This window comes from Falco punctatus (genome assembly GCF_963210335.1).
Source record: "Falco punctatus genome assembly, chromosome: 10".
Classification (NCBI taxonomy): domain Eukaryota; kingdom Metazoa; phylum Chordata; class Aves; order Falconiformes; family Falconidae; genus Falco; species Falco punctatus.
In genome coordinates, this window is record NC_137590.1 from 40910142 (window position 1) to 40935035 (window position 24894).

Below are 24894 nucleotides of genomic sequence, written 5' to 3' on the forward strand. Positions count from 1 at the left end.
TTTAATATATACTCCTATCTAGAAAGATTATGAAGCTAAACCCAGAACCACATGAAGTGAACGTTACCTGATTTCTGTTGCTTTTTGTTAGGAGAGGTTTCATTCATTTCCAAAACAGATTCAGGGGCCTTCAGCTATGAAAGACAATCCAATGACAAAAAAAAAAAACCCACACTTAAGGTAACTCTGTAACATTTAATAAGCAGGACAAGTAGTCAGTCTGACATGAACAAATACTTACCTGGGAATTGTTGGGTTTCTCCAAAAAGCCTGGAAGTGAAAAATGTTTAAGAAAGTGTTATTTTATTCAAATTTATTTGATTTATAAAATTTTTACTCCATTCAACATCAGTAGTTTCTACAACTAAGTATTACTTGCAAGCTTTATTCCATCGAGACTGCGATACTTAACATTCAATTTACCTCATCATCCAGCATTTGTATCAGCATACAAGAAATGGACAATGCACGCTTCCCATCGTGCGCCTTGGATTTAAGAAATAATACTCACAGAACTAGGACAATCCATAGGAAGCAGTAAGGACATGCTTGTTAACACAACAAGATCAAAATACTTATTTTGAGGAGCTGAATCCTGCCTTCTACAAAGATTATTTCAAAAGCCAAAGCTGGTCTGCTGTAACGAATTACCGTAAAACAGTCCAGCAGCACTACGACTGCCATTATCCTACAAGTGTTTAATGTTGAGGAGTATTTGCCTTTCCATCGATGGGACAGAGGAAACGTGGGTGCAGACACAGACACCTCATACACATCATTCAATGAGGTAGAAGCAAACTAGTTCTTATCAGGTTGTTCGGGTCTAGCTTGTGTGGAAAGGAAAAAACCCAACACATTACAATTGGTTGTAATCTGCATTTATAGCACAGTTCCAAATATGTAAGTTTTTAAAAATTTTTGTCCAACATGGAAATCGTTTACAAACCCACACAATCTACTGGCCCACCTATATTTCTCAAGTCCTCTGCTTTAGTCATCTTACAGTTTGAGTCCTCTCATGAAAGAAGTGCATGAAATGTTACTAAGAATGGCTCCACAGCGTTATTTTCATGTTTACAAAAACGGTTAAAAAGCAAACAGCGTTTGATTTCAGTAAACTTGGTGGTCTAGCAGTATAGAAAAACCTTAGAAAGATTAGCGTAATCACCTTTTACCTCCTTTTTACACTGATTTTAAACTTCTCTTAGTAGAATCATACAAAGCACGACAACTACTCAGCAAGGGGATTTACAAGCTCCCAGGAGCTTTTAAAGTTTTGCTTCCAGCTTACTAAACTAAAACTGGATTCGCTTCTTCAGCTGTTCTATTGTACTTACACTACAAGCACGACTGACCGTTTAGTAAAGGAGAAATCCTTCAGATGAGAGTTCTACGCCAACAGCAAAGCTTCCCTGCCATTCTACACTCCAGATGCTCAAGAGACAGCGTCGCAAACTACAGGCAGAAGCCCTTCACAACAAACCCTGAACTTTCAGTCACATTTTAGCTCCTAGGCAAAGCGTCACAGTAAGGTATCAAAAATTAAGACGGGGGGGAAAAGTGCTCGGCCAGATCATAGCTTTCTTCTGCTACGTTATCATCCAAGAATGTCCAGGTGTTCAGACAGGTCAGCCCTAAACCACATACACTTTCAGCACTATGCCACAAGAACCCGAACCCAAAGAGATACAAACACATCCAAAGGACACGCGTAACGCAAACAAGGTAACTTCCTTTACAACTTGCCAGCAAGCGCCGTGACAGCTGGTGTTAATTAACAAATACTAAGCACTTCATTGCTATAGCGCGCACCCACACTGTAAGTGCATGCCTAAGACAGACATCGATAAAAGCTCACTTCAGCCTATACGTGTTTACAGACAAACATTTAGTCCACCAGGAAGTTACCAGTGTGGTGCTCCCCTGAAACAATCCGTGAGCGTGCTCCGTGTCTGTCTGCAGCTGGAAGCAACACACCAGGTGATCCTTCTTCCGGACTTTCAGAATCCGTCTGTAGAGCATAAAACACGGGCGTGAGCATCGGTACAAATTCTCAACTCATTTCTACGCAAAATGTTCCTGCTAAGCCAACTTGCACAGCATGGAATCACAAAAGCCTTTGATCAGCCCCTTGGAAAGGGCACGTCAAGACACAGTATATTGGAAAATCACAGCAGACTTGTGTGTTTTCAGATCTTAGGCAAAAACCTCACAACTCATCTAAACTAGTCTGTCACGCTGGCAAACTGCACAGCCGCAAGGGAGAATTAACACGGTAACTCGAGCTGTGGGTTGCGAACCCGTAACTGCAGGTCTGGGGGGGACCCAACTGGTACCCGATACTCAAATTTGTGCTGACGTTCCCCAGGCACACGTCCTGCAGTGGGGAGCGAACACATTGCTACTCCCAGTTGCAAGGGTTGAACAAAGACTATTTGGGCTGAACAAAGACGAGCAAGACAAAGCTTACAGAAACCAAGGCTACAAAAAAAAACCCAAAAACAACCCAGCAGCATTTTAGCCTTGTATTTTTAAGAAGCGGGTCGGGAAGAGTTCCTTCTTCCTCACAAGAAAAGTCAGAGGGCGTAAGCTACAGACTCTGCCCGCTTTCTTCTAACCCATTCCCACAGACAGGAAGAACTAAAAGGGCAAACACAGCCAGCACGTGTGGTATTTCTGTTGAACGCTACTCTCAAAAAGGGCCAAAAAGGTAGAAAGGCTCTTTCCCAAAGCAGCTCATCATCTAGGCTGCAGACCCTAAGGGCAACCACTGAACACGTCCGCGGAATAGAGTTGTGTGGTGAAAAAGCAACAATCCCGCCAGCCCCGCTGAGGAGCTCAGACTATTTTAAGCAGCAAGAAACTTCACTGCCGCAATACTGTACCAGAAACCCAACTCCAAGGGCCAGTTGCCACGAGACCCAAATCATTAGCTCGACCTACCTTCATCCCAAGCCTCGCTGAACAGCTAGCACACAGCACAAGTATTTCAAGGGCCCCCAGTTACAAACATACAGCAGAACCAGGAGAAGGGGAAATAAGCCTCAGCCGCGGCAGGGCCCAAGCTCCGAGTGCTTCTGGATCTCGCTCCCCACCCCCGCCCCACTGGGAACCCCGGTGTCCTTCACGGGAAATACCTCAGAATCCCAGGGAGATTCAGCATCTTCCTCTTCCTCTGCTCCCACCGCAGTCAGGGCACCTACAAAGGCAGTAAGAGGTGAGACACTGAGCCCTTCTATTTCACTCTGCTTTTCCCCATCACCCCTGCGCCCAAAAGATGCACAGCGGTTCTGTTGCTGAGGACAAACTAAGGAGTGAGTGTTGAATTCAAGGGTTTCTTCACACCCAGCACACAACATCATGGTCCTTCCTTTGGATCGCCACCTCTCCAGCAGAAGATGGCTATGCACAACAGCTGACACAGCTACAAGCAGCACTGAAGACGTGTTTGGGTCACACTCAGGAAAAGGCTCCAGCACGCTGCAGCCCTGTGGCATACAGAGTTTAGGTCACCTGCTCTCCAGTCCACAGCTCCAGAAATTGCCACTCCAGAAGACTACCACCATCCACTGTACAAGAAGTACCATAGAAACACCACCCGACACATCTTCACGCTAAAATCACCAAGAAACAATGCTCCTTTTGTAGCACTACCAGAAAAGATCTTCCTTGACCAGCAGTTTTTACCCTGCACCTTCCCAGAAGGTAGACACCTAAGCATTGCCATTGAAAAAGAGGAGAGGCTCACCGCCCAAAATCTCACCCCAAACACACAACTTGTCTCTATCTCAGGGGGCTAACATCCGAATCTCTTCTCTACCAGACACACGCAAGGCTCAGTCTCAGTAGGTTCCTGGCCAGATTAAACTATCTTCATTTCTCTCTTTTAAGCTAGTCCGTTAGGTAAAACTGATTCAGGATTCGCTCTTGTGGAGACATGCACACAAAAAACGGGAAAGGAGCTAGAGACCAGCGAGGGCACCCGTCCTAGCAGAGGGGAACTGCTGGTTCCAGCCTCAGCTAGGACTACTTTACTCACACTGTGCCAAATGCAGGCTTATGGTAAAATGCACAGACAGAAGAGCATGTATAGGCACAACACCTGGAATACAGCAGGTTCTGCCAGGCCCGCTCTGTAGCATTTGATCAGCAGCTACACACGCTCTGGTAACATCTACCACAACACTCTACTCTCTGGAGACAGACAGTGGAAAGTGTGCCTTCTCCTCCTGCTCCAAGACCTGAGGTGAGTACCAGAGTGCTCAGCCCTGACTGACATGGCAATGCTTTCGAGCACACACAAGCGTGGCACTGGAGAGACTTTCTACGTTTTAAAACTGGACAAGGTGAGGCACTGGAACAGAACAGCTTTCTCTCAGATTGACTCAAATCTTTCCCAGGCTTCAGCCAAAAGCAATCACAACTTTTCAGTCTGACAGTACGGGCCAGAAAGGGGAATACTACTGTCACACCCAAGACTCTCTAATCCTCCTCTTTTTCAACCGTGCGTTTTGTTCTGATCGCTTCAGGGAGAACACAGCAAAAAAACCAAGAATGACACCTGCTCCATGTAGCATCGTTTGGAATCCAAGGCCACAATTTGTTCTTCAGGAATGAATGAAAAGGAACAAAAGCTACTTTCCTCCTTGCCAATGCCCACTAGGGTTCACAGGCAAGGGAAAAACTTACTGTTTCAGAAGTCAATCACCATTTCAGTTCATTTTCTGTGCATTAATATTTATAGAGGAAGAACTGGGATCAGTATTCACTAACTCACTTCTCTTACCAGTGTCGTCTTTGGAAGCACTGTGGATTTGATGGCTATCATTGCAAATAGAGTTTTTCACACCCTCAACAACTGCAGTTTGTAGCTCTTCACCAGTGTTTTCCTTTTCCTGCTCCTTCTCCTCTTCTTCCCGTTCAGGTGATTTTTCCTAGAAGAGATTGACCAAACAGCTGGAAATAGCAGAAACAAGCACCTTCTTAGCCATCCATCGACAACTTTAAAAATGCTTTTCCTGTGTAAGACAACAGGGAAACTTTGTTGAGCTTTGTTTTACAAGGCCTTCAGTTTTTCCATGGGACTCTATCAGAAGACAGCAATGACATTAGCCCTAAGTCTCACCCCTGGTTCTGCAAAGCTCCCGAGAAGCAATTCTTCACGTCAGCCTAACTCTAGCTTTCATTTCAGTACATCGTTCCGGAACACGCTCCTTTTCCTCTACTTTGCTCCAGGAAAATCACTAACTTCCTGCTCTCAATCTTACTCAAACTTTTTGGTTCCTCACTTTCAGCCATCACACCAGGTATTTTACTAAATGGCAATAAATCTTGACAGATAAAAACTGTACATACAACTGAGAAAAACTGAATTTATGTCAGAAAAATTATACTGCCTATTTGTTTTCCTGCAAAACCACTGCAACCAATAAAATAATATTGAAAATACTGCCCAATATTATTCTTATACCTAAGAAACTGCTTTGGTTAGGAGTAAAGGCATTTTCTAATATAAAAAAAGGAAGATCAAAAGATGGATATACGCAAAATATTAACAGAAATCCAGTTTACCTTTTGGTTCTTACCTTTATCACCCTTAGAAAATACCTTTGTGATTGAATCATCCTTATATAACTTACTTTGGTGCCCGAGTGAAATGCTGCTCTTACGTTTTCTTCATGCCTATTCAAGCACAAGCGTTCACTTTCTTGTTTCAGGGCTTCACAGACTTTGTTATCTACTTCACATTGCTCTTCTTCTGTATCTTCATCATCCACGTGTTCAAGAAAGACAGAGTTTGGTCTTTGACTTTCAAGCCTTGGGTTTTTTCCTGCTGACAAAGAACTATTATCACTTTCAAAGCCATTACTGAAGCTTGACTTTTTCTCCTTAAGACCACAACTATCTGAGAGAAGCTGAGGTGTCTCTTTTTTTCCAGTTTGTCATCTTAGATTCTGCAAAAAGGGAGTCATCATTTCTGTGAAACTTCACCCCAATCATGCTTTTCTTGTTCCAACTTTCTTGTTGATCTTGCAGATTATTTAGATTTTGAAAGACAGTTTGCTTTGGTACCGACTTGCAAGATACTTCATTATTCACCGTCTTTGGAGACATGGCAGTTATGTCAAAACAACAAAAGGAGTTATGGAAATGGCAACAGGCATGTTACCAGATTAATGGAGTAATCTGGGAACGTCTGGAAAAGGAACCAAGTCAAGGATGGGCAGGATGGAGAAAGGACTTGGCCAGGGACAAAGGCTTAGGAGGGGATTAATACCTTCATTTTAACAACATGACTTATGTTTTCTGAAATGCCTAAGCGCTGTGTTTTCAAAATGCTACTTTTCTCATTTACTATAGGAAAAGAGTTATATAAAAGTAGATTTGCTAAGTAGTTTTTTAAACATTAGTATACTATGCAATCTGTTCCAAATAGCTTACTGTTTTTCCTGAACTGCTGGGAAACATTCATTAACAATGTCAAATTTGGCTTCTGCAGCTTCTGTAAATAAATGATTATTTTCTTTTAGAACACTAACGACAACAACAAATCCTTTGGTCACAACAAACCTTGAACACTAAATGTAATCAGGCTGTCCTTTTGATAGTGGTCAGGTGCTGGCTCCATCCTATACTTCTAACTACAAAAACACTCCTCACATATGCAATTCAGTGAGTATTTCACCCCCAAAATACCATGCAGGCACCCTTCTGAAAATTGTTTCCAAAACTATGGTTACATGCATAGCAGTTTTAAAAATCTGGGTTTAATATTTGTAGTACTTCAGTAAAATTCAGTTATATTTAAGATCGCAGCTTCTGGGTGCTTACTTGCAATTGTGCACAAGGGAAGTAACTGTTAAGAACCCTAGGTTTAATGCATTAATTAGTCCCTGCAAGTACACTTACCAGAATATCCTTACATTTCAAAAACATGCCAAAAAATGCATAATTTATATTTAAATCAGTGCAAGAAAATGAAATCATGTTAAAACTAAACATGCTTGCACCTCCAGTATTACAGAGTAGGCTGAACTAGAACACTGGTTCCTCATTGCTGCAGAATCCCAGAGCAACAGAACAGATGTTCCAGACATCACTGCAGAAGTTAATAATTCTTCAGAACACTAGCAAAAAAAGCAGGCCTGAGAGCTTGTAGCTGACAAAAAGAATACTACCTAAGCATTCAAAAAAAAAGAAGAGGGAAAACATGCAGTGTGAGATTACGTGCAAGCACAGAATGCCATCTCAATAGAAGAAAAAACATGACCCATTTGAGTTACTCATCCACTGAGCACTCTTGAGTAACCTGATGAGGAGGAAAGGAGAACTAAGTGATGAAGGATTTCAGTACATCTTCGCTAAAAAGTGCCCTTTATCGGTTAGGATTCTATCTAAAAATTTACAGGAAACATTAACAGTGTTTGGGGAAGAACAGAACAGGTTATATTAGTAACTTATAAACTGAAAATCTGACTCAAATGACCAAGAACAAATAAAACTGTGGTGATTTATCTCATCGCCTATTGCTCTTTTGCCTCAAACCACAAATCTGCTGCATGATCTGCCACAGCTACAAGGTCTTTTAGGAAAAACTCACAGCAGAAGAAAGGCTGGCAGGTCAGAGAGTGCTTCTAAGGAGAAAACAATATTGGCTAGAACTGTAGTTTCTTTCAATCCCCCAGAAAACTTGCCTTCAGATCACTTATTTCTATAGGACATTTACTGTAAATACACCATACCTTGGGAGTAAAATCGAGTTCTTCCTCAGAAGTATGCCAACTGACATCACTCCCCTCTTTCTCCAAGCTTCTTAAAAAGTAAAGCAAAATGAGTACTGTGTCTCTCCAGTCATTCCTCAGGTATGTGCTGGGTATGTTTAAAGTCTTACCTGATTGAGTCTCCTTGCGACAAGTCATCTATTGCTGTGCAAACATGAATTGACAGGTTGAAATTAGATTTGGCATGCTAAAAATTAACCAGCACATACAAACATTTAACCTGGACAACTCTACATGTCATAACAGAATGAAACTTTGGGGAGTCAACTTAACGTAAGACAGCATGAATGAATGCATGCATTTCCAAACAACTGCTTTTTCAAGTCACACTGAATTGACAAAACAAAAAAGACCAGAGTTTTATCTCCTTTGAACTTTTATACCCAAAAGTTTAAGAACTACCTCTAAACTAAAAAAAGCCAGCATAGCATGAATATGCTGTGTTAATAAACAGTTAACAAAATACTGGTGCTTTAGCAAGACAGTAAATAAATGAACTGCTGAAGTACTACTGCACACACAAGCACACACTGTTGACAGAGATTTTACTGGTTTATATACTATACTAGCTGGTGCTCTACCCACTTACAGGTTATCCTGAAAAGGTAAAAAACATCAAAAAGCATAACCAAGATCTAAAGCTTATCCTCACATAGAAGAATCCCCAGCAGTTCTCTACACTGCACCAAAAAGGGTATTCAACAGGCAAAACAGGCGTAACCAGGGCACTCTATACTACGCTCCAAGCTTTCATCCATGTTAAGACAGCAACTTGCACACAGGATCACAGGATAAATCAGGTCACAAGGGACCTCGGCAAGTCTCTCAGCCAACCGCCTCCTCAAAGCAGACTCAGCTCTGAGGTCAGATGAGGCTGCACAGGGCTTTATCCAGTCTGATCTTGAACCGTTCAAGGAGGGAGACTGCACAACCTCTCTGTTTTACTGTTCTCACCATGGTGAAGCTGCCCACATTCCGTTAGAAATTCTCTTGTTTCCATTTATGCCTCTTGTACCTTTGCTTCATGTGACACACCACTGGGAGGCACCTGTCTCTGTCTTCTCCATACACGTACTGGAAGCTGCTGCTGCTGGGTCCCCTTCAAAGTCATCTCTTCTCTACACTGAACAAGCCCAGTTCCCCCAGTCTCTCCCCAAAAGGCAAGTAGTCCTGCTCCTGGCAAAGTTTGATGGCCCTCCACTGAACTCGCTCACGGATGAAAGACCACTCTCTCTTGCACTGGGGGCTCAAAATTATACCCAGGGAGCTGGACACAACCCAGGGACTGCCAGGTAGCAGCGTACAATCCCCTTCCTCAGTCCCCTGGCTATGCTGCTCTTCATACAGCCCAGGACACCGTTAACCTTCTCAGCCGGCAGGGCACCCTGCTGGCTCATTCTCAGCTCACTTTCTGCCAAGACCCTCTGGCTATTCCCAGCAAAGCAGCTCTCCAGCCAGGCAGCTCCAGCACGTGCTGTAGCAAATGGTTGTTCCTTTCCATGTGCAGGACTTGGCATCTGCCCTTGCTGAATTCTGTTAAGACAGGCCTGACAGTCCATTTACCCAGCTTGTCAAGATCCCTCCGAATGGCAGCGTGGCCCAGATGCACATGTTGCAAACTCAACGATAGCGCACTCTAGCACACCACTGATGTACTAAAGAAACCTGAACTCTAGGAATCCAGCCTGAAGAGTGCGAAAACCTCTCAATTACCAACAACTAAGATGAAATAAAAGGCCTCTTCAATTCCCAGGACAGAAAGGAAAAAAACAAATAGAGCCTCCACATCGTATCTATTTCAGCATTCCTCAAGTCCTCGATAATTAGTTCTCGTTAACTATCATCACAAAATGAAGTTGCTTATAAATAGGAGATTGGTGGCCTTCCATAAAGTTGTATGATGACAGCCAAACCTTAGACAAAATGTCTTAGACAAAATCATTAGAAGGAAAAGAAAACAAAGGGCATATCATGTTGAGTAAGTTATCTGAACTTTTGCTTTCCATGGATAGTAACTTTAAGCAATGATCAAAACCAGTTCCCATTCTCCTTTAAAAAGCAAGAGAGAAAGTTTATGAGCTAGTTTTCAGACAGATCTTGATGCCCTACTGTAGAAATGGGATCTAGAAAAGTAGTATCTAGGGATCACTTGTTTCTACTTTAATTGAAGTCCATTTTCATTGTGGAGTAACAGAAGAGCATATATATTTTTTTTAATATTATTTACTATCACTAATGACACAAAGCAATCACTCAATTCAGTAATAAAGGACCCGTGCAAAACACGCAAACAAGAAGTGCCCAAACCCTGCTCTCAAACCTGATTTATAAAACCAAAACCATCAGAATAGAGACCTCTAAGATAATAAACATCACAGGTGTGTTAGTATTTGTACATCACACAACATGTTCCATAGTTGAAATGCTACTGTATAGAATACCTTTCTTTGGTTTTCCTGTTCTTGATGTCTGGCTAGGAGATTGTGGCATTCCTATATCCGTTTAGGGAAAGGCGTGTCAAGGACAGACCAAACAAGGACACCAGAATAAATGTGAATTCCCAGAAATCTGGAAAACCTAACCAGTACATTAACAAAGCTGTAGCAATGGGAGAATGTACTGTGACCGTCAGCCTACTCTACAGTTACAAGAAGTAGAAGCCAAACCTATCACAACCTACAGAACTCTACTCTTAAGGGACAGTGTCAAACAATGTAACTTAATTTACTTGCTCCATTGTAGAATACCTATATTCCAATATTTTGAAACACCGAAACAGATTCTTGGCAGTTTACTGTACTGCCAACTTTGTATTTCTCTCAGCTTGAATAGTCCTTGCCCAGCACTGACTGCCAATGCAATTCCTTCATATTTGTAGAGTGTTTTATACGTACGGCACACTTAAAATCCCTCCGTCTAAGCATCCCAAAAATCTGTAGGTGCCAACAAACTTTGGAGATACACTAGCCAGCTGTGTCAGATGGTGCCTGATGCAAACACAGCCCCCTCCTACCTCAGTCTGAAGGTAAAAGCCCTGCATATATTGATTTGACCATGCTGAACTGTTCACATAGAGAAGCTATGCCACCAGCCAGAACGCAGGCTTGACAAGCAGTCAGAGTGAATACCCTGTTCCCCCAGGGCTACAGGGCAGGCCACAACTGGACCAGAACGGGTGCACTGACTGGTGTGAGTGTCATGCATGTGTGCTTGTGTGTGTACGCGTGTCTATGTGTTGTGGAACAGAAGCTTTAGAATATAAATCACCATCCGCCTGCTCTACCCATCCTACTTAGTAAAATTTGATTTTTTATATCAATGAATGGTGTGGTTGTTATTGCAGCTACCCAACACCAAATGTCTTTGTGACAAGGCCATAACATTTGCCTCAGAGCAACAGGGAGTCCTGCTTATATTGATGTTACCACAAATACATGGAATGGATGTGGCAAGAGGACTCCTATCAAAAACACACATGTAAGAGTTAAAAAAAGGACCTCAAGATTGTTTCTCATTCCTTCTCCATTTCTCAATTTTCTTAAAAGGTGATACAGCAGATATAAAGCACACTGAAGCACTCGTTTCTTTTCCAAGAGCTCTAAGACGAAAAACCAATGGTTTCTGTAGGAACAATACACCAATATGCAGTGCAGCAGCTAAAAAAAGCTGCCACTGAAGACATACTAGAAATCTGAACCCTCGCTTTTAGAAAAAATGCGTAATTACTTTTTGCCAAAGAAATTCCAACTTCAAATCTGAAAAGTCTGTCTTTTGATATGCTAGAGGTGGAAGCCATTCATTTAGAGGTTTTTGCAAGTCTGTCTGCAATCAACAAAAAGGTTCATGTTCTGACAAAAAGTAAACACTCAAATAAGCATGAGCCAACCTCTTAAATATACCGACTTGCTCACTAGAAGCGAGTATTTTGAAGAATGTTCAACAAGTGCAAAAGGAATAAGGACTACATTGAAGATCCCAGAAAAACAGGAATGAAGAGCAAGATTAAAACAAAGAATTCAAAGTGGGTATTCCTGCGTTGTCTCAAGATCAGTCTAGCTTCTCCTCTAACAGGGGCTTCAAAGCTTTTACTGCAGCCTATCAAAGGGACTCAGGATGCAGGACCTGTGCTTTGTGTGTGCAAGCAAGAGACTGCAGAATCAATGCCACCAAGTGTTCCCTGCATGCTACTAATCCCTCTCACTCAACAGGCCGGGGTCATTTTCTAGGAGACTGAGCACAAGAAGAAAAAGATTCATACTACTCAAGAAAAACAAGCCCTACTATAAACAGCTTGAGACCACAGCACACTCTTTCTCCTCCCAAGTCCTTAACCCACATAAATATGCTCTTCACACTTACTAGGCCTCTTCAAGTGAGGATTTCCCATAACATTGTGGACTTATGCTAGTAGTATTACTGTCTTCAAGGAACTGAGAAAATTACTTGGTTCAAGAACCCATATTTCCCTGAGGGCATATTAATTTTGGAATCACACAACAGTATTATTCTTCAAGCCACATATTTTAAAATAACCCAGGCCTGTCAGTCATCACAATGTGGTACCACAGCAATTATCTACGTGCACAGGAGGCAGCCACAGAGTGCTGTTTGGGTAAAAGCAACATTTTCTTGATTAAACTACCTGTACCAAGCCCTTTCCAAAAATAAAATAAAATATAAAAACCTCTGCATCTTCCTTCAGTCTATCAAGAAACTTTACACATCGCTGACTAGATCAAAATAACTAGTCCTAAGTCAAAGGAACAAAGTTTGGCTCTAAATTAAATTCCCCTATCTGGGAAAAGTGAATTCGGAAACATATGTCATGAAATACGAGCAAAACACGGGATATTTAAATAAAAGGAGTAATAAACTGTGTTTGAACACTGTCTGCTGCCCATTTGCCGCAAAGTTCTGATGTAACACCCTTAAAAAAAACAGAAAGGATAGAACTTCCCACTGTAGGGCCTGAGATGTAAAGTACAAGACAGTTCGTTCTATATTAAAAGATTAGTTTTCTAAGATTCCTCTAGGGCTATATGAGCTCATAAGCATAGACTGGATCTTAAAAATTAAGGAGCGGTTGTTTTTTTTTAAATTTAAAATAAACTCACTGAAGGAGCTGATTTTTTGATAACAAGGCAATTCAATTGTTTTTCTGGATCACAGGTTAATGTGGACTTTTTAACATTTATTTCATAAAATTACTGGAAGTAAAAGTGTTATTTATTTTTACTGGAAATCAAACTACGTCCATGAAGATACAGTACACACAGAAGTTGCATTGTTGTTTCTAACAAAGTGTCTTTTCCAAGACGATTTTTCCTAAGTATGTCTCTACAGCACCTACACAGCAACAATCGTAACTGATGCTAAGAAATAAGATAACTCACTAAAAGCAGCTTAGTGCAGGTGAAACTATTAATATTAAAACACCACCGCACAAACTCAGTGGATATCAACAAGACATATACAGTCCTGCTAACTCATCTGTTGCTTCCCAACTACAGGAAGATGAACAACTACTCAGGACGAACCTACTGCTTTTGCAATTCGTTTTCACAATCTGAATGGCCATCTACAGGTACAAGTACACACCCCAAAACCAAAACCACTCTCACCTAGTTCCTTCCCTGTCCCCCTTCTCTCTCTGTATGAAAACCTGTACAGATGGGCAATCTGGCAGGCAGAACGCAACAACCCGGTAGGTGGCCCCGTAGCACACAAACCGCAGCTGCCTTCACCCCTGACAAGAAGCACCTCCAACCAGCAACAAGTCAGCATATTCACAAAGCTTCTTGCGCTACCCCACCTGATGCCTCCACTAAAGTCAACGGCAAACACAGTGAGCGCTGACAACACAAACCCCCTAAAGAAAAGGCCACAGTGATTTTCCTCGTGAGCTCCTGCGTGATTAAAGATCCTACCTCCTCTGTCCACAGCAGGTGCACCCAACGTCAAGCCAGCAGCTCTGGCCCGGTGAGGAATGCCAGGTACTGTGTCGCCTTGTGCACCACCTTCGTCTCTGTCTCCCCGGAATGCGTATGCCACCAGTTGTTTACAAAGACTATATAGGGAAAGAGAAGAAACATATTTGGTAAAAACAACCACATACTTGCTTATACAGTTTAATAGAACAGTTAACAGCCACTTATCCACCCTACACGTATTCATAGCCGTATGAATTCATATACTTGTATGCATTCACTGAGAGTAATACACACAGAACTTACTGCACGACTACTACCTACTTCAATATTCACTACAGTCATGTTCACTCTAGAGGTGCATATCCACACCTACGAAGCTATTAGCTCCCGCTCGGCACAGTATTTTCAGCTTAGCTGTTAAGCACACATAACCACCTCAGAGAAGGGATACGCACAGGTACAAAGCTATCCATAAGAGGGGTGAAACTGCTTAAGACTTTAACAAAAGGGATATGTTAGATCTCTGAAACAAAAGGATGGTAGTTCCTGCTCATTGTAGTGGAAGTCAGTAAGGACAATGGTGCTGGTCTGAGGAGAGGACTGACATGCATTTCAGTTTGCCACGTTCTACCTCTGGGTAACTGTAGGATACAGACATGTTTTAGAGCTTGTACTGGGCAGGTGCAAGTTTAGCATCAAAACTTGAAATCTACAGACAATTCAGGGTGGAAATTTTCTTCAACATCCAGATTAATACTAGACACAGGGAACGATACGTATCAGAAGACGTCACTGAGCACAGCTTCAGGACAGCTTTCAACACACCATTAAACCGTGCTGCTATTACCAAAAACATTCAAAAGCCACACTGACAGCTGAAAACCTATTCTAACAATAAAGTCAAAAATTTACCTAGAATATCCATGAGTAACAGCATAATCCTCAGCTGTCCATCCGTTAGTGTCTTTATGGAAAAGATCAGCACCATATCGAAGAAGAACTTTTATTAAATTAAGCTGTCCACCAGATGCTGCAGTCATAAGTGGGGTTCTGAAACACCAAAAATATGTTATGGTGTAGATCATTTGACACAGACAGTGTAATTATTTTTATTCCTATTTGCTCTCAAAAACTACTTTCCTCATTACTGAATGAGCAAAAGAAAAAGCAGTTTTCATTAAATATTAAGAGCAACCATAAAATGCAAGAGGGAGTCGAAACAACCAAACCTTCAATCTTCAGACAAAGCTTCCACATAGACAACACTCACATACAAACTATGCCACTATGCAGGAGATGTTTTTTCACATTGAGGCAGTGCTGCTGAGCTACCAGCATGTTTCCTGCCAGAAGGGCCACCACAGACAATGCCTTCTTGTAATCCTCTACGAGGAAAGCACCCACTGAGGTATGACAACAGCCAAGTGCAGATGTTCTTTCACAAGTCACACAGAAATAGCTGCTATGTGGCTCCCCGGGTTTTTTTCAGAGCTCACTCTCATGCCTCTGATTAATCCAACCTAAAGAATACTAAAGAGACCCATGCAGAGTTTTGACAAACCACTCACCTTTCACAGTGATCTCGAGCATGCACATCAGCTCCTCTCTGCAGAAGAAACTCTGCTATATCTTCATGATGTTCAGAGATAGCAAGAATAAGCGGAGTGTTTCCCTCCTGAAAGGGCAGATAAATACATTTAAAAATAAAAGTAAAAAAAAAAAACCAACCCTACAAGAGAAAGACTAATACAACTTTTTGAAAGAGCTTCTTCAACAAACACAAAAATTTACCTTATTCCGAGCATCAATATTGGCATTATGCTCAAGTAACAGCCCCGCTACAGTTGTATTAGGAGATCGGACAGCAAGGTGAAGGGCAGTGTTGCCGTCAGCATCTGCCAGGTGTGGGTTGGCACCGTGCTCCAGCAGAATAGCTACACATTCTTCTTGCTGGCACTGTACTGCCTGGGAACAACACACAGAAAAGGAAGAACTTCCAGCACTCTGTTACAATTGCCGCAGCTTCCCAATGCTGGAAAATAAGAGCACCTTCAAAGCTGAGCTAACATATGCCTATTCCACGCTGATTACCAGATGCATGCTTCTACGCAGAGCTGTGTAAAGAATCCTACCAGCCACCTCTCATTTAATGCACAGTTGACAAGCCCCACTTGAAAGAGCATAACATATTCCACATACCTTCATCAGCGGCGATCTGTTATCACTGTCAGAAAGATTTAGTTTACACTTGTTTTCTACAAGATATGTAACAACATTCACATGGCCATTCGCAGAAGCAAGATGCAGAGGTGTCCTAAAAATTAAACATATTAAATTAGCACAAACAGACAACTAGAGAAATAATTTCAGGCTCTGATAAATTGATATGACCACAAGTTTCACTTTGCACAAAGCAAGCTTAAGAAATGATTTCTCATTCCGTTACCAGTAACAGCAGTTGTGCACCAAACACCCGAGACTGGCCAGCAAAACCCCTCCGCAGCATCTGCTTAGTAAGGTGCCATTTCCTTCACTCTAGAACTTAATCTGCACAGATTCCTGTGCCCAGGTGTTAGTCACTGCCTCCAGCAGGACTACACCTGTGGTGCAGCAAAAAAGACCAGAGTTTGGGAATCTGAGAACTATGGCAAGCAACCCTCTAAGTTCTATAATTATTCATGTGCCAGAAGTATCAGAGATGTAGATGGGCTTTATACAAAGAGTATTAGCGTTTCCCTGCACTTCAAGAATTTCTGCTTTTTCTCTAGCTTGCTTACTACTGCAACAAAACCAAGTACTCACTTGCACCAAAGTGCCCCCCATAACATGCAGCAAACCAGACAGAACACTGTAATCCTGAGTACAGGAAAGTAATACCTGATCCTTCAGATATGTATAACTACAATAGTCATAATAAGCCTACTACAGAGGAAGTCCTCTCCAGGGAGGGAATACTGTGTTTCCATAATACATGACCAGCATAAGAAAATGAAACTCTTTTCTTCAAGTTAAAGCCTTGCCAGAGGGAAAAAAAAAAACAACCAACAACAACAACAAAAACCAAAACACTCCTTCAAACTACGGAACATCTTAGGTCTGATGTCAACTAACCAGCCTACTTATACTGAAAGAAATTGCCCAGAAAGTCCTTGCATGTGTTTCCCCCTAAATCAGAGGCACAAATCAGCACAAGCTTCACTCTGTGCAAAAGCAAAGCACCTGCTGCTCTGCAGGACACCTGTCCCAACAGAGCAGAAGACAAGCTAGAAAACAGCTGGGACCTTCCTCCCTTGAAGGTGATGCAGTAACAATCCCACAGTTCCTCAAGAACTGAGGGGAACACCAGCACTGGTTCTGAACCACATCACTGCAGGTAGGTCCTTCTCTGTATTTAGGAAAGCTCAACTAGTCTTGCAATTGTTTTGGTACCTTGCTGAGACAGGAGCACAACAGCTCCCTGGCTAAGTGGGAATGGAAAGGGAGAGGTACACAAATGCAGTGGCAGGTGATGCAGAAACACAGTAATCTGTAACACAGATACTTGTTACAGGGCAGCTGACATCCTCCTCCACTGCAACAAAGATGAGGATGAGAGAAATACAGAAAACTTCAAAGAATTTGTAATGTCTTGCTACAGACAGGGAACAGACTGGAGCATTGACAGAGGAGTAGCTCAAGAGCAACTACCACCACTTTTTGAGAAATTTCCATGTAAACATGCAGGATTCTTCATCTCTGAAGAAATGACTGACTGAGATTATCTGAAAGCTAACCAGGACTGGTTATGAAGGAGTCCACAATCATCTGAAAGCTGCTACTACCAACCACTAGGAAGCATGACAGACGTGAAGTAGTCACTATCAGCTCTGCAAACAGAAAAGCCTTCAGAAAACTTGTGGACTTGTTGCTGTCCTCCTCAACCAAGCCTCTCAGTCTGTCAACAGGAGACGGCTCTGCTTGGAGCAAGGCCTGCTGTGCTCCACAGAAGATCCACTCAGGGAACAGGCTGGCAGAGAACACCAGTGTTCAGGGTTGCCTGTCCCTGCAAGAGGCCTCCAGTAACACCGAACTTCTTTTGCCACCCAACCCTGGGGACACTGCCCAGATTCTGTTCCTGCTCCTGCTGCTACGCTGATCACCTACAGAGTAGAAGAGAACTGCTGATGCTGAGCAGCCACGAAACAACCCCACTGGGAAACAGCAGGTTGGCAGTACGCACTTTGAATGGCCCTTGAGCCGACAACCCAGCAGCTACAAGCCAAGCAATGAAAAGCGCTGGAGTTCAGTCTGACAGGCAGCTGACAGGGTAAATCTCCCTTAGCGATGAGCTCTGACCCAGGATCCATGACTAGCTGGCATTGTGCCTGCAGTGCTTCCAACTCTGTGCTGACTTTTGCCCGTCTCTGTCAGTGAGGCTGAGGGTTTTGCTAGACCACCTCTGAAAGCTGCCTGCTCCTAACTGATGCTGTATCAAGCACACTTTCGGGAGGTCTTATGGGCTACAGGACCTACTTTATGGAAGGAACTTGTATGTGTGATACTTGCCATGCTCCTGGTGCAGGATTTTGCTTTTGGAAATCCTGAGGAGCAAACCTGAGATATTCATACAACCAATGCACACATTTTTGCCGTTACTTTGCATTATTTCCTATTCTACACCTCTATTTCCAATGATACCAAGTCTTCCAACACTATGAAGCCCTGAAATGCAGCTGTATCCAGTGGTCACTCACAACAAACATCACACCCACAAGCACTAAGAGGGCACAGGTGGCCTTGCAACCCTCATGGCTGGTACAGAGGGCAGTGGCTGCAGCAAGCAGGCAGGCTCTGTCCACTGAATTGCTCTCAGCCGCGCTTTTCAGCAGCTTTTCAGCACTGGGCATTATCATGGCAAAACCACCACAGTGCTCATCATAGTACACTGCCTTTTCTCCCCTCCCCCCCCCCCCCCCCGGCTTGGTTTTTTTACAGTTTGTGACTTTATTTGTCCTGTTATAACACTGACAATACAATAGCCTGGCACACAGAAGGAAACCTTTCCAGAGGAAACAAAGCTTTCTAGACAAGATGAGCTTGAAACACAAAAACTAGCTCAATTTCATACCAGGGTCTGCTAAGAGCTGGTGACTGACTGATGACTGAATCAGCCACAGTGAATGGGAAGGCAGTAAGAAGAAAAAGAGAGAGACTTTCAGAACTATTTCCATAAATGCCATCGAGCACCTTGACTCTGGCAGCTTAAGTATGCACAAAAGTGCACTCGAGCCACCTTAGCCAGCATCACCCACCCTCCAGCTGCATAAACTAATACTGGCTGGCAACACTCAGGCACACAGCCCACGTGCTGACGGACTGCATTCTTTATTGCTTTTCCTACAAATCTAGACAGTTCCAGGTGTTTTCAGGGCAATAAGCTAGCTGGCTGGCAAAAGTCCAGTCTTCAGAAAAGACAGCCCAGGATACTGAAGTACTCTGATTAAACCAGCATCTCCTCTGAATGTCATGGATGTTTTGACTCAGAGTCTTTTCAGAAAAGGCATTAACAGCTCAACACATACAAGACCCAAAACCTTCAGCTGATTCCCTTAGGCTTACGGTGGATCATGAGGAGCTATGCTGCAGCCCACGGCTTCTCCCTAAGATACAACTGCCAAGTACTTGCTGTGCTCGACTCAAAAGCACACATCCTAACACCTGCCAGAAGCAGCAGCTTCCTCTGCATGGCACTGCCCAGATTTTCCAATCCAAGGCACTAATTAGCTGTACCAAGGCCACAGAGCAAACAGCAAAGTAACTGCCACCTAAAATCAGACTGATGTTGCTTTGGCTGCAACATCAGAGTCACAAAAGGCACATCGGGCAACCGTCCACACAGCACCAATACACAGCACATTTACCCTTTCCTAAACGCAGTGCTTACCCCTCTTTTACTCCCAGCTGAGGCAGTGCAGCTTGCTCAGCTCAACTACTAACCCCACACGCTGAGGCCTCCGAGGTGCATGCACTCTGCCTTCCAAGCGTGCCTGGAGAATGGCCCTGAGGCTCCTTCTGCAACCCGCCCTGGCCAGGCTGCTGCCGCCGCCCTGCCGCTCCTGCGCCCCCAGGCAAGGCAACACCCCCGGGAACGAGGGCACGGAGGGGGCCGGGGCAAGACCGGGACAAGACGGGGGATGCTCGGCCGACTCCAAGGGCTCCTGGCAGCACAGGCCTGGCTCCCCGCCCAGGCTGAGGCTCCCCGCAGCGACGCTGCCGTTGGCTCCCAGCGCCCTTGAGCTGCCGGCGGCTGCAGCTGCACCTGAGGGTGCCGGCGCTGCCCGCAACCCCCCCACACCCCGCCCCAGCACCGCCCGGCGCTGCTGCCCCCCGCCGCTTACCGCTCCGCCGTGTCCCGCTCGTCGATGCCGTATTTCTTCAGTCTCTGCCGCACCTGACCCAGGTCGCCACGGGCGGCCGCACGGTGCAGCTTGCCCAGGTCCTTCAGCCGGAGCTCGTAGGCACCGGTGGGGAAGGGCTTGGCGGAGCTGCCGGCCGCTGCCGGCCGCCCCTTCTTCTTCCTCCCGAACCCGAAAAACCTCTTCATCCCGCGGCACGGTCCCGCCTCAGGGAAGAGACGGCGGGAGGCACGCGGCGGGCTGCGGCAGGCCCCGGGCAGGGCCGGGGGATCGGGGGTCCCGGGGCTGGGCATCGGGGGATCGGGGGACCCCGGGGCAGGGGGATCGGGGGTCCCGGGGCTGGGCATCGGGGGATCGGGGGGACCCCGGGGCAGGGACGGGGGATCGGGGCCCCGGGCAGCGGCCCGGTACGGCTGTCTACAGAGCGAACCACCAGAGGGCGGGAAGCCGAGCGCACAGGCTGCTCCTCAGCGCGGCAGCGGCGGACAGCGCCTCCCTCAGCGCGGGCTCTGCTGGCGGGGGCGGGGTCTGCTCCGGCGCGTGTCCAGCGCGAGTCCAGCGCGAGTGACGTCACTTCCTGCCCCGCGGTGCCCGGCGGCTCCCGCGCGGTGCCCGGCCGCGGCGCTGCCGAGCGGGGCCGGGGGCAGCGAGAGGCCCGGCGGGTGGCGGCGGCGCTGCGCCCCCCGCAGAGCACTCGGGCAGCTGTCGGGAAGCTCGGGGGGGTGCCGGCGTACCGGGCAGCAGCAGCTCCCCGCTGGCCCCAGCGGGGCCCGCGCTGCGAGCACGCTGGGGGGCTCGGTCTAGTTGGTTTTAAAAGAAAATGGCTCAAACTGGGAAAGCGCTTGTCGTTCAGGGCAAGGGCATCTCGTCAGGGAGTTATGGCCAAAACAGCTCTGCGAGCAATTCGCCTCCTAGTTTGTTGAGCAGTCCTGCTTGTGTGCCATCGTTAGCCCTGGGCAAATGGATGCCAAAGGAACGAACAGCAAGGGTTAATATAGCGGGAGGGGGGCGGGGGGGGCCTGTAGGCATCATCTAGTTACCTGCCTTGCCAGGACAGGGTCAGAAAGTTACTTTCCAGTAAATGTGGCTGAGCTGGCACTGCCACAAAAGAACACAAACGCGCACTGAGGGTATGGAAACGTGGTCCAGAAATCAAAAGACAGGTCGTGCCTTTGGTATAGATAAGTTGGGAACCATCCTCCTATTCTACTGCTGCGGTGATGGCACTAAGTAGTTCAGCGTGGTGAAACCTTACTATAAGTACCATATGGTTTTGGGGTGATGTCACAGTCCAGTATACCCTAGATGGTTTGACTCATGGAACACCTTGCCAGCACACTACTTCCTATTAGAAACTGCCTCTTGCCAATGAGTTTGTGAAACATGGGAGAGATGGCAAAGAAAACCTCAATCAGAGAGAGGGACACACTTCACTGTGATTAGCGCTGAAAATATTGATTACAACAGGACAGGAATCTAGTACCACTTTTTAGGGAGGAGATTCAGCCCTTTGAAACACCTTCTTTTTCTTCATCGCTAATAATGGTACAGCTCCTAGAACCTTCATTTTCCTTTCTGGAATGAGCCTTCACAGCTTTATCAAGCCTGTTCGCTCTGGCAGTGTTCTCGCCGACCAAAGTGGCTGATGTACAGTCACTTTCCTTAGCTGATCGTCAGTGTATTAGCAGCATTCCGTTATTGCAGACGTGATCTCTAGAAGGAAGAACTATAATAATTATAATAATAATATTTTTTTTTTAAAGACTGAAAAAAGACTTTTGCTGAAAACACATCCAAGTAAATTCAGGTTGCAAAACCTGAATTCTATGAGTTTTGGGAAATGGCTATGAGCAGCAGCCATTTCAAGAGTACCTCTGTAATCAGTCTGACCATTTAATGGGGGAATGGAGAGCAAAATGCATTTTTTAATTGAGTGTATTTGTTTTCTTCCAGACATTAGAAGAAAGGCAGGATTTTATTTACAAGGTGGCAATACACAGTAAACACAATCCATCTCTGCTCTTTCCAGGAGGAAGTATTTCTTCTCCAGTGTTTTTTCAAGTGCATGCATGCTCAGCCACAAAAACTTGGGTTTATTACAGGTCACTCCACAGCCAAGACCAGGAGACTCTACAGTTCCTGTGCAATATTAAATGTTTCAGAATGGTATTACCCTCCCCCCCGTGATTACCCAGTTTTAGTTGGCAGGGACTTGGTAGCTGGCTGGGCTGAAATTCAGTTTCAGGCTTTGAAGATAAGAGGGTGCTGATGGGTCCTGTGGATATAGTATTACGGGCACAACGGGCACTATTTGTTTATTATTAGCCAGAAAGGATGCAAAACTAAAAACTAGAATCTATCACCCAGAGCAACCTCAAAAGCACTTCTGGGAACTCTGCTTCTGGGTCTCCAAGACCAGGAAAGACGGACTGAGTCAGCTACTAGTAAGCAATTAGTTACTGCATTCATTTTTTCTGCATCACCTCACACTGCATTGTGCCCTGGGAAGCAAAGACACCATTCCGAAAAGCAAACCCCCAACTGCCTCCTGCTCAACTCCTGAGCCTGAGACAGGCTTCAGGGGGTGACCTTGGGCAAGGCCAACTTCATAGAGTTGTTCCAAGTGATGGTTGCGTTACTCCCCTCTCTTCCGAGAGGGAGTAACTGGGAACTCTTCCCAACAGAGCCACTCCAGAACTTACACAAAGATACCCATCTAGCTTTTATTTGCTTCCTCCGTGACCCCCAAACGATAAGGTACTCGCAGCCTGAATGGCAGGGATAACAGAAAACAATGAGTATGTAAGAACCTGACCAGAAGGTGCATGTGGTTCTCCTGGGTATTGGCTCGGTGCCCAGAGAATTTTCTGGGCTCACCTGTTCCAGCAGTTCAGCCTTTTCCTTGTCAAGATGAGCAATGTGCTCTTCCAAGGTGGGATCGTGACTTCAAGTGCTCCTCCCACCTGCTGTGCAAGTCCTTGGATGTCAGAGCCAGCATGTTCTGCTTCTGCATCTGTGAAAGCAACAGTGGCAGAAGAAAAAGCAAGGTGGCTGGAAAAGACAAGAGCGCAGGAGAATGCAGTAACTCACACAGAAACAGGCCTAAGCTCTCCTCCACCCATCCAAGACCTATGGCCAAGGTTGATGTGGAGTGTAAAACACACCTTAGGAACCATAACCAAGAACAGCAGCTGGAGCTGGTGGGAAGAAGGAATACTCTAGAAGTGACAGGATGAGGTTACAACTTTGGGGGATAAGATGACATGCACACACACACACAAAATCACCCTACAGCTTTCCTGCAAAGCTCCTCTGGTTCCCTCTATACTTCAGTTTTCGTAAGAACACTGCAAAACGTGGTGCAAAAGTACAACATTTGCTCCTACTTTCAGCAGCTACAGTCAGATTTCTTCATATAGTTACAGACATTAAGGACATTAGTTTTCAACTTTTTTTCCACCTCCTTTTGCAAGTGCAGCTTGTCTCTCTCCAGGTCACTGTGGTAGCGTGTAGTAACTTCAAGTGAAGCTTCTGGCATAGATTGCTTTTTAGGTGCATCAGCAAGCTCCTGCTGCAGTTGTCCAACCATGCCCTAAAGAAACAGTTAAATTAGCATGAAGAAAGTTCTAAGAACATGAAATACGCCTTTAACTTATTTTATTATACAATTAGGCCCGTCTTTAGATTGAACCCAAAGGTATGAAATTTTGCCTGCCACCAGCAGGCATCTGCGCAGATGATGAACCTCTCGTCATCTTTCTCAGCTGAGCACCTTCAACTATCAGCAGCTGTTCATGAGGATTTCTGTTTCCTAACACATAAAAAAGGCTCAGGTATTGTTCTTCCTTGAACAATACACAAGCACACACTGCAATCAGGTATTTTTTTCTAACAAAACCCAAAGAAATCTGTTGTGATCTAAGAGCCATAGTATAACTGCAAATATTACTCTGGTGACTGAAGGCAGGACTTTGTGTTAGATTGTTCTTTCTTCTGTTTCTTCACTATACAAATACAATTAAATGAATACAAATATATGAAAGCTCTTTTGAGATACACTTTAAGAGTATGTTGAATCACATCCTCTTGTAGTCTTCTTACTGAGCTCGTTTTAGAATAACAACTGCCTTTATACTGATAGATTAGGTTTACAAAATTCTGGATAGCTCATATATATATATATATACACACACACACACACGATCTTCAAAAGGAGCCTGTTATTTTGGTAGTAAGAATACAAAGCAAGTCACAGATTAAAATGATTGACAGTACTGCTGGAGTGTGGCTACATATCATAAAAGAGAAGGGAAAGCTTAAGGTCACTGTCTGACATGAACTTTGAGGAACAGGCAGGCCCCTCAGAATCCTCAAAACACATACAGAAATCAACAGCTGGACATTACTAATACTCTTCAATCTAGATAGCAACTAAAAGAGAAACTGTAGAAGAATGGCTGCAGAAGCGTGGCCTTAGAATCTCTGAAGATCTGCACAGTCCAGGCCTGGTATTAGAATTGGCCTGTAATCAGAACTGTGCTGAAGTTGCTGTGCTGAAGTTAACAAGAAAGGTAGCCTTGAGCTATTCTTGAATCCTGAGACCAAGTAATTATGTTGTGCCAACAGGCCGTGGCTGTAACAAGCTACAGCTGCTGGGAAAGCAGGTGCAGGGCCAAGAAAGAGAGGGAGCGGTATGGGAAAATAGGGAGTAACAAACTACAAGGCTGAAGCACAGCAACACAATTAGCTACATGGATAGAATGCTTATTTTAGTCATGATAATTAGGG

At 44.6% G+C, this 24894-nt stretch overlaps 2 protein-coding genes across 3 annotated transcripts in view; both read right to left on the bottom strand.

Moving 5' to 3' along the window:
- LOC308070776 (ankyrin repeat domain-containing protein 26-like) overlaps window positions 1-7208 on the bottom strand; it is a 29867-nt gene extending 22659 nt beyond the window's left edge. Inside the window, exons 1-7 of one of the 2 annotated variants that reach the window (XM_080405306.1) lie at window positions 6442-7208; window positions 5640-5830; window positions 4787-4934; window positions 3138-3199; window positions 1909-2011; window positions 242-270; window positions 68-134 (exon numbers count right to left, since the gene is read on the bottom strand). In XM_080405306.1, the coding sequence (XP_080261432.1) occupies window positions 68-134; window positions 242-270; window positions 1909-2011; window positions 3138-3199; window positions 4787-4934; window positions 5640-5830; window positions 6442-6472 (631 nt within the window). In that variant the 5' untranslated portion in view covers window positions 6473-7208. Of the gene's footprint in view, window positions 1-67; window positions 135-241; window positions 271-1908; window positions 2012-3137; window positions 3200-4786; window positions 4935-5639; window positions 5834-6441 lie in introns of both variants that reach the window. The other variant, XM_080405307.1, reaches the window with a different exon arrangement.
- Window positions 7209-7282: 74 nt separating this feature from the next.
- Window positions 7283-16765, bottom strand: LOC308070784 (protein phosphatase 1 regulatory subunit 27-like). Its single transcript, XM_080405319.1, has 3 exons — window positions 14624-16765; window positions 13709-13848; window positions 7283-7925 (listed from the first exon to the last, which is right to left on the bottom strand). The coding sequence occupies exons 1-3, from the start codon at window positions 14794-14796 to the stop codon at window positions 7888-7890; spliced, it is 351 nt and encodes a 116-aa protein (XP_080261445.1). The 5' UTR covers window positions 14797-16765; the 3' UTR covers window positions 7283-7887.
- Between the last annotated feature and the right edge of the window lie 8129 nt (window positions 16766-24894).